The 14484-nt window shown below is 36.0% G+C and overlaps 1 protein-coding gene across 2 annotated transcripts; it reads left to right on the forward strand.

Moving 5' to 3' along the window:
* Positions 1–4776: 4776 nt before the first annotated feature.
* pargl (poly (ADP-ribose) glycohydrolase, like) lies at positions 4777–13758 on the forward strand. Of its 2 annotated transcripts, none has more exons than XM_054612461.1 (16): positions 4777–4896; positions 6186–6517; positions 7581–7703; positions 7884–7970; positions 8848–8919; positions 9008–9094; positions 10179–10339; positions 10413–10492; positions 10574–10640; positions 10728–10803; positions 10961–11108; positions 12015–12093; positions 12194–12302; positions 13059–13155; positions 13231–13359; positions 13454–13758. In XM_054612461.1, the coding sequence occupies exons 2-16, from the start codon at positions 6188–6190 to the stop codon at positions 13570–13572; spliced, it is 1764 nt and encodes a 587-aa protein (XP_054468436.1). In that variant the 5' UTR covers positions 4777–4896; positions 6186–6187; the 3' UTR covers positions 13573–13758. The 2 variants fall into 2 exon arrangements, with proteins under 2 accessions (XP_054468436.1, XP_054468437.1); XM_054612462.1 differs by having other exon boundaries at positions 4777–4889.
* Positions 13759–14484: the final 726 nt, after the last annotated feature.

A 14484-nucleotide genomic window follows, 5' to 3' on the forward strand; every position in this document is an offset into this window, starting at 1 on the left:
CCCATGCATCTTATGATCCATGCATGTGCAACATGGTTTTATGACCTCCTCCTCTTCCTCCTCTTCCTCCTCCTCTTCCTCCTCCTGCAGACCAGAGCAGCAGATCAGTTTAGAGGAGGAGGAGGAGGAGGTGGAGGAAGATCATGGAGAATGACGTCACCCATGCATGATCACGTATGTTATGATCCATGCATGTGCAACATGGTTTTATGACCCCCTCCTCCTCTTCCTCCTCCTCCTCCTCTTCCTCTTCCTCCTCCTGCAGACCAGAGCAGCAGATCAGTTTAGAGGAGGAGGAGGAGGAGGGTGGAGGAAGATCATGGAGAATGACGGCACCCATGCATCTTATGATCCATGCATGTGCAACATGGTTTTATGACACCCTCCTCCTCCTCCTCCTCTTCCTCCTCCTCCTCCTCCTCTTCCTCTTCCTCCTCCTGCAGACCAGAGCAGCAGATCAGTTTAGAGGAGGAGGAGGAGGAGGAAGATCATGGAGAATGACAGCACCCGTGCATCTTACATATCTTATGATCCATGCATGTGCAACATGGTTTTATGACCTCCTCCTCCTCCTCCTCCCTCCTCCTCCTCCTCCTCCTCCTCTTCCTCCTCCTGCAGACCAGAGCAGCAGATCAGTTTAGAGGAGGAGGAGGTGGAGGAAGATCATGGAGAATGACGTCACCCATGCATCTTATGATCCATGCATGTGCAACATGGTTTTATGACCCCCTCCTCCTCCTCCTCTTCCTCTTCCTCCTCCTGCAGACCAGAGCAGCAGATCAGTTTAGAGGAGGAGGAGGAGGAGGTGGAGGAAGATCATGGAGAATGACGTCACCCATGCATGATCACGTATGTTATGATCCATGCATGTGCAACATGGTTTTATGACCCCCTCCTCCTCCTCCTCTTCCTCTTCCTCCTCCTCCTCCTCCATGCACATGCTTATAAGACTCACAGAATGTGAGGGAGGTGGTGTTTTTCTGCAGCTTCTCCTCCTGCGTGGAGTCATTAGGAGGTGGTGTCTGCAGTATCTCGCCAGAGGGGCAGTGCAGCGTGGAGAAGAATACAAAAAAAAAGAAAGAAATGAAATAAAAAATGTCCAACCTGCCTGTGTTTTTCAGACCTCTGTTGCCCTGGAAACAGGTGCTGAGATTTCACATTTCTTCATTTTTTTTTTTACTCCACACTATCCATATTACTCCCCCCCTCCACCATCACCACCACCTCCACCTCTACACTCCACACTGCTGCTGCTTCCTCCCCCACGACCTGCCGCATAGTACAATCACACACACACACACACACACACACACACACACACACACACACACACAGACACAGACACACATTTTCCAATCTACTACTGCAGTCATTTCACAATGTCACAGGACGGAGTGACTCCTCCACCACATTATAGCTGCACACACACACACACACACACACGTACACACACATGTACACACATACACACACACACACACACATACGAAAAGCTGAGACTCAAACCGAGGCGTTGACCCTCCTTTGACATCCTGACCTCCAGGAGGAAATTAAAAAAAGGAGGGGGGGGTCTCTCACATTAAGGAATGTGGTTCATCTCGCTCCTGTATTTTTTTGGTGATGGAGGTGAGGATAAAGAAAAGCTTACATCCTGCCTCACTTTTCAGGCCTTTTTAAGTCATTTGTGTGTTCTGCAGTGTGTGTGTGTGTGTGTGTGTGTTTGTGCATACCATTGTAGTGACTTGTCTTTGGCAGGAGGCGGAAACATTCCAGGGAAATGGCTGACCCAGAATAACACACACACCACACACACACACTCCACCCTTTTTTTCTTGCCCAAGCTGCTGTTTTGTGACGGTTGACATTTCATGTTGGTGGAAAACAAACGTTACCGTACAGCAGCATCACATGACCATCGTCACATGAACACATGCTCCTTTATCTCGTCCTCAAACCAAATGAAATCATGATTTTCACCCTGCAGTCATAAATCACCTCCCAATTAATCAAGTAAAGGGCTGCAACTGATGATAGATTCATTTTTTTAGTCAGGAAATATTTTAAAATTGCTTGTTTTACATTAAACTACATATTAAACCTATAAAATACAACATTTTTAAGATTAAACCAGCCGTTAATAACTATTTGTCTTGTGAAAGCTGACAAAAAAAATCAGGTAGACGCCTTTTGTCATATTTGAGATCTAAAGAGGTAAAATGATTCAATAATATATCCAAAATGATTGATTATTATCAAGCAGAAACATTTTCTTGACAAATTGGCTGAAACGATGAATCAAAATTCAATTCAGAAACACATTTACTGCAAAGAAGGAAGGAATTTTTCTTGGTATTTTGGTGCAAAAGTCAAGACACATAATATAAAATAGAAACATTAACAAAAGAAAAAAATGTAAGAAATACGTTAAAAGTTTATTTTTTACGTATTTCTTATATTTTTCTATTATTTATTTAGTACCATTTTAACTTCTACTCCAATAAGTCTCAGGGAGAAATATTGTTCTTTTTATTGCAATACATTTATCTGACAGCTTTAGTTACTTTACAGATTAAATAATTAAAATTGTATAAAATAAAGATGAATATATATGATACATAGCTGCAGATTAAACTTGCCAACAGAATTAAAAAATAGATTAAAATTTGCTTCATCTTAACCAACTGATACGTTAAATAGCTAAAATAATAATAATAAAATAATAAATTAATATTAAAAATAAGAATACATTTATTTATAAATAAATTATTAACACAAAAAGATAAAAAGCTGAGGGTCATTTTTATATGAATTAATAATAATACAAAATAAATAAAAAAAACTAAAAAGACAAAATGAATGCAGTACTCTTACTTTAAGTGTAGTATTTAATACTTTTACTTGTGTAAATGATCTGAACACTTCTTCCTCTGCTGCTGTAGCAGATGATGGATCCTCGTCCATCTGTTTCAACCAGTTGAGTGTTTTTTTTTTATAATTCAAATGCAGAATTTATTTTGTTGCATGCAGCGTGAACTCCAGATCACCCTTCTGTCCTTCGACCTCTGATTTTCATCTTTTTTCCACACGTGACTCCCACGACCATCTGGTGCCGCAGACTTTAGCTCGCACTTCTATTTCTGATCTCGGCAGAAATTAAAAAGCAGCGTGAACTAAAATGTTGGAGGATCCTCAGCTCAAACTTCATGTTATTGGTGCATCGATCAGAACATCTGGAGCAGCTGGAGCAGAGCTCTGCTGCTCTGAATGGAGTATCAATATATTCTATTTTATAAGCTGATCACATGTTTTGAATGTAAAAGATTAATCAATAACTATAGCTGTTAAAAACATAAACGTAGGAGTAAAAAGCACAATATATCTCTTTGAAATGTAGTCATGTGAATTATTGTCATTGTTTAGGGTTCCTGTTCATCATTGTTGATTATAATTCTTGTTTTATGTAATAATAATAATATTAATAAATTACTATTGTCATAATATTTATCTTAAATAATTGTATCATTATTATTACTCTCATTAATATTATTGATATTGTTATTATTGTTATTAATATTATTATTAATATTATCAGCAATTTCATTATCATTATAATCAATATTAATATTGTCAATAAAGTTGTGTTATTTTATTACAGTTATTATAATTATTATTATAATTATCTTGTTTTAATCATATTGACACCAGAAGAAGAGGATCACATTGTTTTGTTGCTGTGGTGAATCTCAGCAGGCTCACTGCTGCCACCTTGTGTTCAAAAATCTAAACCAAAAAAAAAAAGTATTATGTGATTATACACAAAACCCTATTGAGAATTATTTAAAATATTCATATAGGCATTCAGATATATGAATATTTTAAATAATTCTCAATAGGGTTTTAATTAGAAAGCCTTTTCTGCAGCAGCTTAACACATTTAAAAGTAATATTTATTCAAGTACTTTCTTTTCCTTTATACTACATCTCGGAGGCATTGATTGTACTTTTTACTGCAATGCATTTATTTTTAAGGACTTTAATGACTCTGTAGATTCAGAATATTAATACAAAAACACAAACAGCTGATAAATAATGATGTATTATAATAGAGTAAACTACCCGTGCATCAATAAATATAATATATATTATTCAGCATAATGAATGCTTTTACTTTTGGTAAATTCAGTATATTTTGATAATCATATATTTCTTTTCTAAAAAGGTATTTCTTCAGTGTGGTATTTTTTACTTTAAGTTTTAGGTTAAAAAAAAAACTATCTGGTAATAATATCCGGTAGATATGGAGCCATTTACTACATAATATACTGTTAGACAAATTAATCTAGAACAAAGGACTGCATTTGTAATTAATAACCCAACACATTAAGTGGAGTCAGGTTGTAAAAAAATAAATACTATTTATATAAATATATGTATTTTTTAAATTAATTTATAATATATACATTTTCTACATAATATATTTATAAATCTTCTTTTAAATATATTTATAAATATATATATATATATTTATATAAAAAAAATATATATATATATATATATTCTTTTTTTATTTAATATTATTTTTCTTTATTTTTCTTTAAATAATTATCCAGTATTTGTTTATATAACTATGACTATAAAACGTGAATAAAGTGTAAATCTCCTTGAATGAAGATTTTATTAAAACATTTCATGTTTTTTCACAGTAGGATTTCGTGTATAATGAAAGTATACAAACGCAGTATTACTTCTTCACTTCACTTTCGTTTTTGCCTCAAAGTGAAAGTAAACCTTTGTTGGTGTGTTGGAGACGTGTCTGCTGCGTTTCCATCGATGAGCGGTTTAAATACAGATAATCTGAACGCATCTGAACGCATTCGACCACATCTTAGGTGAGAGGTGAGTATTTAAACTTGTTTTAATTAATGTAGTTTATCTGATGCATAAACACAGAGTTCTGCTGCTGCTGGTCGTGGATGTCAGGCCGAAGTCTCCACCGTGTTTATGTGTTTGAAGTGGTTCATCATTTGTCTTTCTGCTTTTAAATACGACTGTTTGAAAGATTAGTCGGATAAACAAAGTGGCAAGAAGTCAGATCCTTTGTTTACTATTAAGTTACAACCAGGATCTTGTATTCTGTGTTGATTCTGGCGACCCCTTGTGGACAGCAGTGGTAGTGTCTCTGAGCACCAGAGTCCCTTTAGAAAACCTCTCGTTTTACTGCAGCAGGGTCTGACAGTCTGACCCTCTCAGTCCTGGTTCTGGTTCTCCCATGACTGCCTTCCCTCCAGCGGGTCCAGCAATACGGCCTGGGTCTCCAGGTGTTGGGACAGTTGTTTTTAATTTAAATGAAACAAAAAGCAGACAAAAACAAGACAAAGATTTTTACTGATTGATTAAGACTCATTGATTGAAGTTTACTCAGACAGTCAGAAACAAATTAATGACAATATATGAAAATAAAGCAATTTTACAAATGTTTTGTTCATGTCAAAGATGTCTAAACAAGAGAAATTTTAAATATAAGATGTTCAAATTCAAACTGCAGATTCTTCAGTTTAAATTGTATTATTTTTACCCCAAAACGAAGTGTCCAAAACCGACCAAACCCACTCTCCTGTTAGATGTGAAGAGAAACAGCCGTTATATTTATTCCTTAAAGACACAAGACTCCATTGACAGAAACAAAAATGTAACTTTGCTGACCATTAAAAAAAACAAAACACTCAAAATCGACAAAAACAAACAAAAAAAATCATCAAAACTTTCTTTTTCTTCGTGTTTCCACTCTTCCAAACAATCACCAACTCTGGTTTGAGAGTTTGAAAAGAGAAACTGAAGAAGAAACAGACATAAACAAATAAGTAACCAATGAAACATTTTTGTTTTCATTAGCTCTGTTTTAAAATTTGTGACATTGAAAAAAACAGAAAGAATTTGTGTTTTTTTAGACACAAATACGGCGATAGTTATTGTAAGAAAAAGGTATTACAGTATTTTTTGAACAGGTGGTTACATTTTTTTATTTGAAAATCATTTCAGAAACAAACTGAATTCTGGTTTTCTTAAACATCTGGTCCGACCTGTTTGTCCTGCTCCTCCAAACTATCTTCAAGTTATGGGGTCAAAATGAAAGCTGACCCCATTGTCAGCTTTCATTGTTGTTGTTTTGTTTTTTTAACTTCCAGAGATGTCCGGGCACGACCAACGCAACGACAGCTCCCAGATGAAAGACCTGCTTCAGCCTGAAAGAGAGCACAAAGAGAGCTCAGATCAGACCGCCTGCTGCTCCACCTCCACCTCCACCACCACCTCCCCCACCTCCTCCTACACCGCTGCTGCACCCTCCAGTACTGCAGATGTGAGTGTCCGACAGGTGGAGGTGTGTGAGGCGGCGAGGACGCAGAGCGATGACGTCACTTCATCAAGTTGTCCTCTGGACGATCTGAAGTATCTTCGTCAGTGTGACAACAAACTGGGAAGACTGAACTTCAGCCAGACGCACGCCATCCTCGTAGACGTAAGACCAAGTACATTTACTCAAGTACTCGTGTACTTCTACTCCACTACATGTAGAAGTGGAAGTACTGGGATCCTTCATCAGTGTATCCAGTCACTCATTTAGAGTTTTAGATTTAGAGTTTGGAGAAACAGAGAGACCAGAACGAGAACATATGCTCTTTACAAAGCTACCAGACTCCATTGACTTTAAGGGTAATTTAACCCCCGCTACTGCTGCCTCCATCGGTTAGTTTATTTGTGTTATTGTGTGACTTTTGTGTTTTAAAGGGGAAGTAAATATTCACAAAAGTCACTCAATAACACAAACTAACTAAAGGATGGAGGCAGCAGTAGACCAACAACTCCTGTGTTCTGTGAGGTAAAATTACAGTTTTTTTCAATGGAGTCTGGTAACTTTGGCGAGAGCGCATCGATAACGGCTTTCCTGCTGAAACGTAGATTGTACAACGGTCTCACAGCAGGAAAAATAGGAGAAAATATTCTGAAAACATTGTAAACTTGAACTAGTATTGTGTTTTTTTTATTTGGGGCCGGTACTTGTGTCTGCTTCTCCAATATGTACTGTACGTCTACAGTAAGTAATTCTCTGAATATTAATAAGTACCTCATTCAACCTCACTTCGAAAGACCCGAACCATCCCTTTAAAGTACGAATACCACAATTAAAAAATACTCCATTACAAATCCTGCGTTCACTAAAATAACAGTAGTATTATCAGCTAAATGTACTTAAAGTATCAAAAGTAAAAGTACTCATACTGCAGTAAAATGTCTCCTGTGACAGTATAAGATATTTTAATACTGAAGCATTAATGTTAGAGCATAATGTTACTGTTGTAGCTGCTCCAGGTGGAGATACTTTTAAATACTTTATATACTGTCAGATAGTTTAGTCAAGAGGTTCTAAACATAGGGGTCAGGACCCTTCAAAGGGACACCAGATAAATCTGAGAAGTCGAGAGATGATTAATGGGAGAAAATAATTTGTTCTAAAATTTGTTTTCTATTCTTGATTTTTCTCTCATCTTTGTTTGTCACTAAATAATACATCTTATTCTCAGGTGACTGTTTTCAACTGTGGAGCAGGACTTGTGCCTCAGAAAGGGCCGGACATGTGGAATAGTAACTTTGTGAAAATGCCGACTTCAGCATCGAGCGTCTTCGTTAAGTCTGGATTCTTAAAGGTGTGTTCGAGGCTATTCACCTGCTGGATGTTCATCTACATCTGCGCTGCTTTTGCTAAATAAACGATACGATGTAAACATGTTAAGGAGGTAGATCCTACCTAAAGGAAACACTGGATTATATCAACTCAAGAAAAGGGGAGTTGTTGATGTTATTGAGTGGATGTTTTCTGTCGGCAGCCTTCCCAGAAGAGGAGGTGGGAGGAGATCTCCAAGCAGCTGAGCGCTCTGGCCAAGAAGAACACAGCGAGCGTGGATGATGTGGAGGTAAAACCTTTTTCATTCACTGATCAATGTTGTTGTTTCTTCCAAAACTTGTCTTCTTTCAGACTATTAAAGAAAACATTTATTTTACTACTTTGTCTATTTACATCTGTAGATTTCTCCTAAATTCATCAAAAGTAACAATAACATAATGCTGAATTTGCATATTTAAACATGACATTTCAGAAAACTTGTAATACAAAAAACATTCATCTTAATGTCAGTAATGAACTGGTGAAGTTTCATGTTGATATCTATTAGTTATTTTTTTACCCTATTCACCTGTAGTGTCTTCAACATGTATGTAATTTAACTAAACATATCTTTAAAGGACGTTTTCTCTAAATGAGTTTTTTCTCAGACTCTGATCCATAAATCTCCACTTCAGTAGCTCTTACATACACCAAACTTTACAGCTTCATTCCTCTCTATATTCTGAAGGTTTATACAGAGGGGTTTGTTCATATATCATTCATAACCTGAGTTATACAACATTTTATTACTAAAAACATGCAGAAAGTGGATGTTTTTTATGACTATTGACTGTATTTTCTGGTACAAAGACATGTAAAATAATTCCCTCTATAAAAACATTTGACTCTAATATGTCAACAAAAAGAAACAATAATTTTGAACCTGGCTTTATCCAATGTTCAGATATTTATTTTGGAAATATATTCAAATTAGCACATATTGAATAAGATAATGCCTCATTTGCATTGTTTCAAACATAAAACTTGTAATAAAATTTCTCTCTACGTTTCTTGAGACCTTTATGCACCAAAACTCAAAGACAAATCCCTTGATTGTGAAATATACCTGATACTAATTCTGCATTCATCATCTTTAAATGTCTTTAAATCTCCGTCTCTCTCACCAGGAAGCCATCATGAAATATAACCCCAAGTATAAAGGCCAGTGGTCCTTTGACACCCTCTCCAGCTTGGTGAAGGTCAGAGTTCATGAGTTCAAACCATCTGACCATCAGCTTTGTGTATAAACTTTCTTAACGATAAGAAATCATCATATTTTATTTACAGATTGTCCCAAAAGCAGAAAACTACTACCCAAAACTGTTTCCAAAGATTGCAGAGTTGGCTTTGAGTCTTCCAGATTATGTGCAGAAGGTATGAAAGTTTACAATTCACTCTACAGTCCATGATGAGGATGATGATGATGAAGATGATGATGATGATGATGATGAGTGTCTCTTACCCATAAATTCAAGCTCAGCTCTATTCCCCCTAAACCCTTATAATTATATATAAAAAATACTTTAATATAATACAATCGATTCATTTATCCAATTAAAATTCCTTAAATTATCATAAATTTAGTTTCTTTTCTTCTAGATTTTGTGTTTTAACCACAAAAAATCCTAAATATATAATTGTTATATTTCATAGTTATTTCAGGCGATTCATTTCAGTCTATTAAATAAATATATTATTATATAAAAATATATTCAGTCTTATAATTTGTCCATTAATTATCTGTTTGGGGTGAATCTAGGGGTAGTATTTTGAATGTGTACCTTCATTTTTGATCTTTAATAAAGTTTTAAATTCAGGGGTTAATTTAAAATACAAATCTCTTAATATCATAATTGAAAGTTTTTTTGTACCCCATAGTGTCTGTGTTTGATCCTAAAAAATTCCTAAATATATAAAAATATATTTAATAATTATTTCAGGCCATTCATTTCAGTCTATTGTATAAATAAAAATGAAATCAGTCTAGTAATGTATCCATTAATCATATATTTGAGGTGAACCCCTGAATTTTCACACCAATTAAAGATGACAAATTAAGGAGCACATTTAAAATAAAAATCCCTTAGAATATTATAATTTTAGTTTTGTTTTACCCCTAGACTCTGCATTTAATACTCAAACAAATCCTAAAAATATATAATATTAATATTTCATAATTATTTCAGGCCATTTATTACAGTCTACTAAATAATAGACAAATTAATTAAACAAATAACATTTTCTAGATTCTGCGTTTTATTCATAGAAAATCCTAAAAACATCTATTAATTATATTTCATAATTATGCCTGGCTATTACATCAGTAAAAATAGATGTGGTCTATTAATGTATCCATTAATCATCTGTTTGGGATAAATATTATAAAATCCCTTAAAATATCTTAATTTAAATTATATCATTTGTTTTCAAAAAATTAAATAATTCATAATTATTCCAGGCCATCCCGCTGCTTCGGAGGGGCCAACCTGCATCCATCACGCTGTCACAGGTCCAGATTTCCTGCCTGCTCGCCAATGCTTTCTTCTGCACCTTCCCTCACCGAAACACGACCGGTCCCAACGCAGAGTACAAGAACTTCACCTCCATCAACTTTTCCAGGTCAGAAGAACGTCAGTCACAAACACCCTAACTACCCCGTTCTGTGTGCTAACTCTTCTCGTTCTGCATGCAGGCTGTTTGGACAGACGTGCCACCAGAAGAAAGAGAAGCTGAGGGCTCTCCTGCATTACTTCCATGTCGTTACAGACGAGAGTGAGTCGACGATAAATCTCCTCTTCATCATGTTTGTGAGACGTTTCAGTGAAGATCTGTGACCCATTTTTGTTTCTGCAGACACTAAACCAAAAGGACTGGTGACGTTTGAGAGACGATGCCTTAAAGACTTACCCAACTGGAGAAGGTAGTAATAATCACAATAATACTAATAATCGTCTTTATCAAAAACACACAAGTTTAAATCAGTCTAACAGTTTTTTTTTTGCGGCAGCTGTAAAGAGAAGATGAATAAACTCCACGTCACGTCACGCGGCGCCATCGAGACCGAAGGAACCGGTTTGCTCCAGGTGAGAACCGACAGGAAGCAGCTACCAAAACCAGCCTTTTCTGTCCAGAAGTAGTTTTTAAACCTTTCCTGTGTGTGTGTGTGTGTGTGTGTGTGTGTGTGTGTGTGTGTGTGTGTGTGTGTGTGTGTGTGTGTGTGTGTGTGTGTGTGTGTGTCAGGTCGACTTCGCCTCCAGCTGGATCGGAGGAGGTGTTCTGAGTTCTGGTCTGGTGCAGGAGGAGATCCTGTTCATCATGAATCCAGAGCTGATCGTGTCCCGACTCTTCACTGAGAAACTCGCAGACAACGAGTGTTTGATCGTTACAGGTAGAAATGATCAGATGATTAACTGATTAGTTATTGTTAATCAGCAGAAATAAATCAATAACGATGGTCTAACAAATCAAAACATTTAAAGATGTTTCTTTAAGCTATGAGGAATTGCATTTTACATTTAATGTGGATTAATCCGCCGCTGAAAATAGTCCCCAACAGATGCACTATTTGGTTTATGTTTCTTTCTATAAAATGTCAGGAGGTCAAATTTTGTTAACAAATTAGTGTTAAGTAAAAAATGATTGTTAATTGATTATCTATATATTCTGGACAACTGTTTGGACAAAATATGGATTTTTTTTTTTTTGCAAACAATTAAGATTTAAATACAAATCCATATAATGATAAAAATAAGAAATGCGACAGCAGCGATCAATAAATAACAGGCAAACAATAAAAAAAAACTAAGAAATGAATAAATTATTGGATACATAAATTTAACATAATTTATAAAAATACAGGAAAAAAATGAATGACAAGAAGTACACAAAATAAGCAGAAAACAAAACAATCTGTAAAAGATAATCTAATAAAAAGAAATAAATGAAAAACAACACATGGACGAGGACATTTTTTATATATATATATATATATGTATATATATACATATATATCTGATGAAGTAATGGCCATGTTTAATTTTGAAAAAAGAAGGTGAAGATTATCAAACTGTTTAGTTTTATATGAATGAATCTGGGAATTATATTTCAAGAAGTTGCGAAATTTTTTGTATTTTATGTTTTATGTTCTAAAAGATGAGTTGTTTCATCAGAAAAATAATCTATAAATACAAAAAAAAAAGATGTGTTTTTAAATATTAAAGAACCAATGGGCTCGTAGCTGAGAGCCTCAAACAGGAAGTCAGGCGGCTCTGACGGCGGTTTCTCTGGTTTTCAGGCTCTCAGCAGTTCAGCTGTTACTCCGGTTACAAAGACAGCTTTGAGTGGGCCGGACCTCACGAGGACCGCCTGCAGAGGTACCATGTGTTTCTTTAAGTATCTGGACCGGTATGACGTTTCTTAATATCTCTTTATGTCTGAACGGGTTTGGTTTTCTCACGTGTCTCGTCGCCGTAGAGACCGGTGGTCTCGGCTGAACAGGCAGATCTTGGCCATCGACGCTCAGCACTTCAGAAACCGGAGGGATCAATACGACATGATCAGCATCACACGGGAACTCAACAAGGTGAGGCTCACCTGTGTGTGTGTGTGTCGTTATTCTAACAGTTACAAATGATTTAACTATCATACAGTGAAAACGTATATATAGAACAATATATGGGAATATATACTGATATCAGAAAAGAATCAGATATTTGTTTTGTTTATAGTTTTCTTCTAGTATTTGTTTGTGGGATTGAGTAAAAAAAACAAAAAACGACAGTGTGTGTTTTCATGGTGATGAAGGAACAAGTAACCAGGTGACACAGTGTGAGCCCTGCACGGATTCAGCATCTGTTCACCAAACCCCATCAGCAAAACGAGCATTTTAACGCCGGCATGCTCACCAGAGGAGTTACGTTCCATAAAGAATAGACACTTTAAACATTATCGCACGTAATACAAACTTCTAATTCATTCGGGATAGAAATTATCCTCGATATTGTAATAAAAACATTTGTGGTCGGAGAAACAAGGTCAATAATTATAAACTGTTTGGTCATTTTTAAAGAATGAGTCTGGCTTTATTCTATATTTAATTAAGTGTCATCAATTCTCACATTCAGACTCAAACCAACGATGTGTTAGTCCGTCTGTGGATAGTTCATTTTAATAGTTTTCAGAGGAAGAGGAGGATGAGGAAGAACAAACACACACACAATACTTGTTAGAAGGAACATTGAATGTTTGTTTTGGTGTTTTTGTATTTTTCCTTTAAAGTGTGTGTTGTGTTTCATCCCTGATTGTCATTTTTGCATGATTTTTTCTGGTGTCCTTGAAGGCGTACTGTGGGTTTAAGAGTGACAACCACAACGAGCCCGACATCGCCACGGGTAAATGGGGCTGCGGAGCGTTCAACGGAGACCCTCAGCTCAAAGGTACTTCAGCAACAATCCACTGATTTATCAGAACACGTTTCAGACTCTCACCCTGAACTTTCCCTCCTCGTACAGCTGTGATCCAGCTGATGGCGGCGGCGATGGCGAGGAGAGGATTGGCCTTCTTCACCTTCAAAGACGAGAAGCTGAAGGAAGGTCTGCAGCGAACGCATCACCTGCTGGTCACAGAGGGAGTCACAGTCGGTGAGACGTTTAAGGACACGAAAACGGCTCAAATAGTTCGCTTGTTTTTTTTTTGTTAAAGCAGCTTCTGATTTTGTTTTTGTTTCCGTCACAGACAAACTGTTCGGACTCCTGGAGGACTTCTGTGCTGCTCAGGATGCGTCCAGCAGGTCTGGTGTGGATCTGTTCCAGTTAATCAGGAACCAGTTCAGGACCTCCAAGAGTCAGCTGTGAGGGCGCATTCAAGTCCACGTCAGCATAATTTGCACTAAAATCGTAACAGGAATGTTTTTACGACAGAAATGAAGAAATTGATTCATAATTCTTCTTGATTGTTCAGATCATTTTTTTGTATTTGTACGTTAATGGTCGACAGCGTAGCGATGGATGTGAAATGTGTCTAATAAACGGTATGAGCTACAGGTGTGATTCATAAAGATTACCTGCCTTCTGTCCGGCTCTAATCTGTAATAAATGTCAGATTATTCCAAATGAAAAGGACTGGACCTGAATAAAGAAGTCTGAGGACACCTGGTGGACAGGTAGAGAACTGCAAGGAAGGGAGGACATTGGTGGAAAAAGTACTAGAAGTTAAAATACAAGTGTATTAACATCTCAAAAAATGTAAATAAAGTTATAACACTGTGGCATGTTATAGACTTATTTACAGTTTATAGTGTAGTAAATGGCTCCATCTCTACCAGATATTAAAATCAGTTTGGGAAGTAGTACTCCGATATTTTACTATAAAGTAAAAAAAGAAAAAGAGCTAACTACAATGTAGAAATACTCGGTTACAAGTAAAAGTCCTGCATTCACATCTTTATTTAAAGGTTGTAGATTGCAACAGGAAAACTACGGTATCAGCATCAGAATATACTTTAAGTATATCACACAAGTACTCATTATGCAGATTATTTTATATTATATAATAATTATTGATGCATTAATGTGTTCACTTTATTGATGCAGCTCATTTTAATTGAATGACTTCATATACTGCTGGTTGTTTAATCTATAATGATACATTATCACTGATTATATATTTAGTTTAAATAATCTGAATCTGCAGAGTAACTAAAGTTATTAAATACATTTAGTGGAGTAAAAAGTACAATATTTTCTTCTGAGATGTAGCAGAGAAGA

This window comes from Anoplopoma fimbria, chromosome 14, assembly GCF_027596085.1.
Source record: "Anoplopoma fimbria isolate UVic2021 breed Golden Eagle Sablefish chromosome 14, Afim_UVic_2022, whole genome shotgun sequence".
Classification (NCBI taxonomy): Eukaryota; Metazoa; Chordata; class Actinopteri; order Perciformes; family Anoplopomatidae; genus Anoplopoma; species Anoplopoma fimbria.

Excerpts from the sequence above, each read along its gene's own strand:
- pargl (XM_054612461.1), top strand. The coding sequence starts at position 6,188 with ATGTCCGGGCACGACCAACGCAACGACAGCTCCCAGATGAAAGACCTG. Across the intron at positions 9,095-10,178 it reads TTCCAGATTATGTGCAGAAG|GCCATCCCGCTGCTTCGGAG; the intron begins GTATGAAAGTTT and ends TAATTATTCCAG. Across the intron at positions 12,094-12,193 it reads CACGAGGACCGCCTGCAGAG|AGACCGGTGGTCTCGGCTGA; the intron begins GTACCATGTGTT and ends TCGTCGCCGTAG.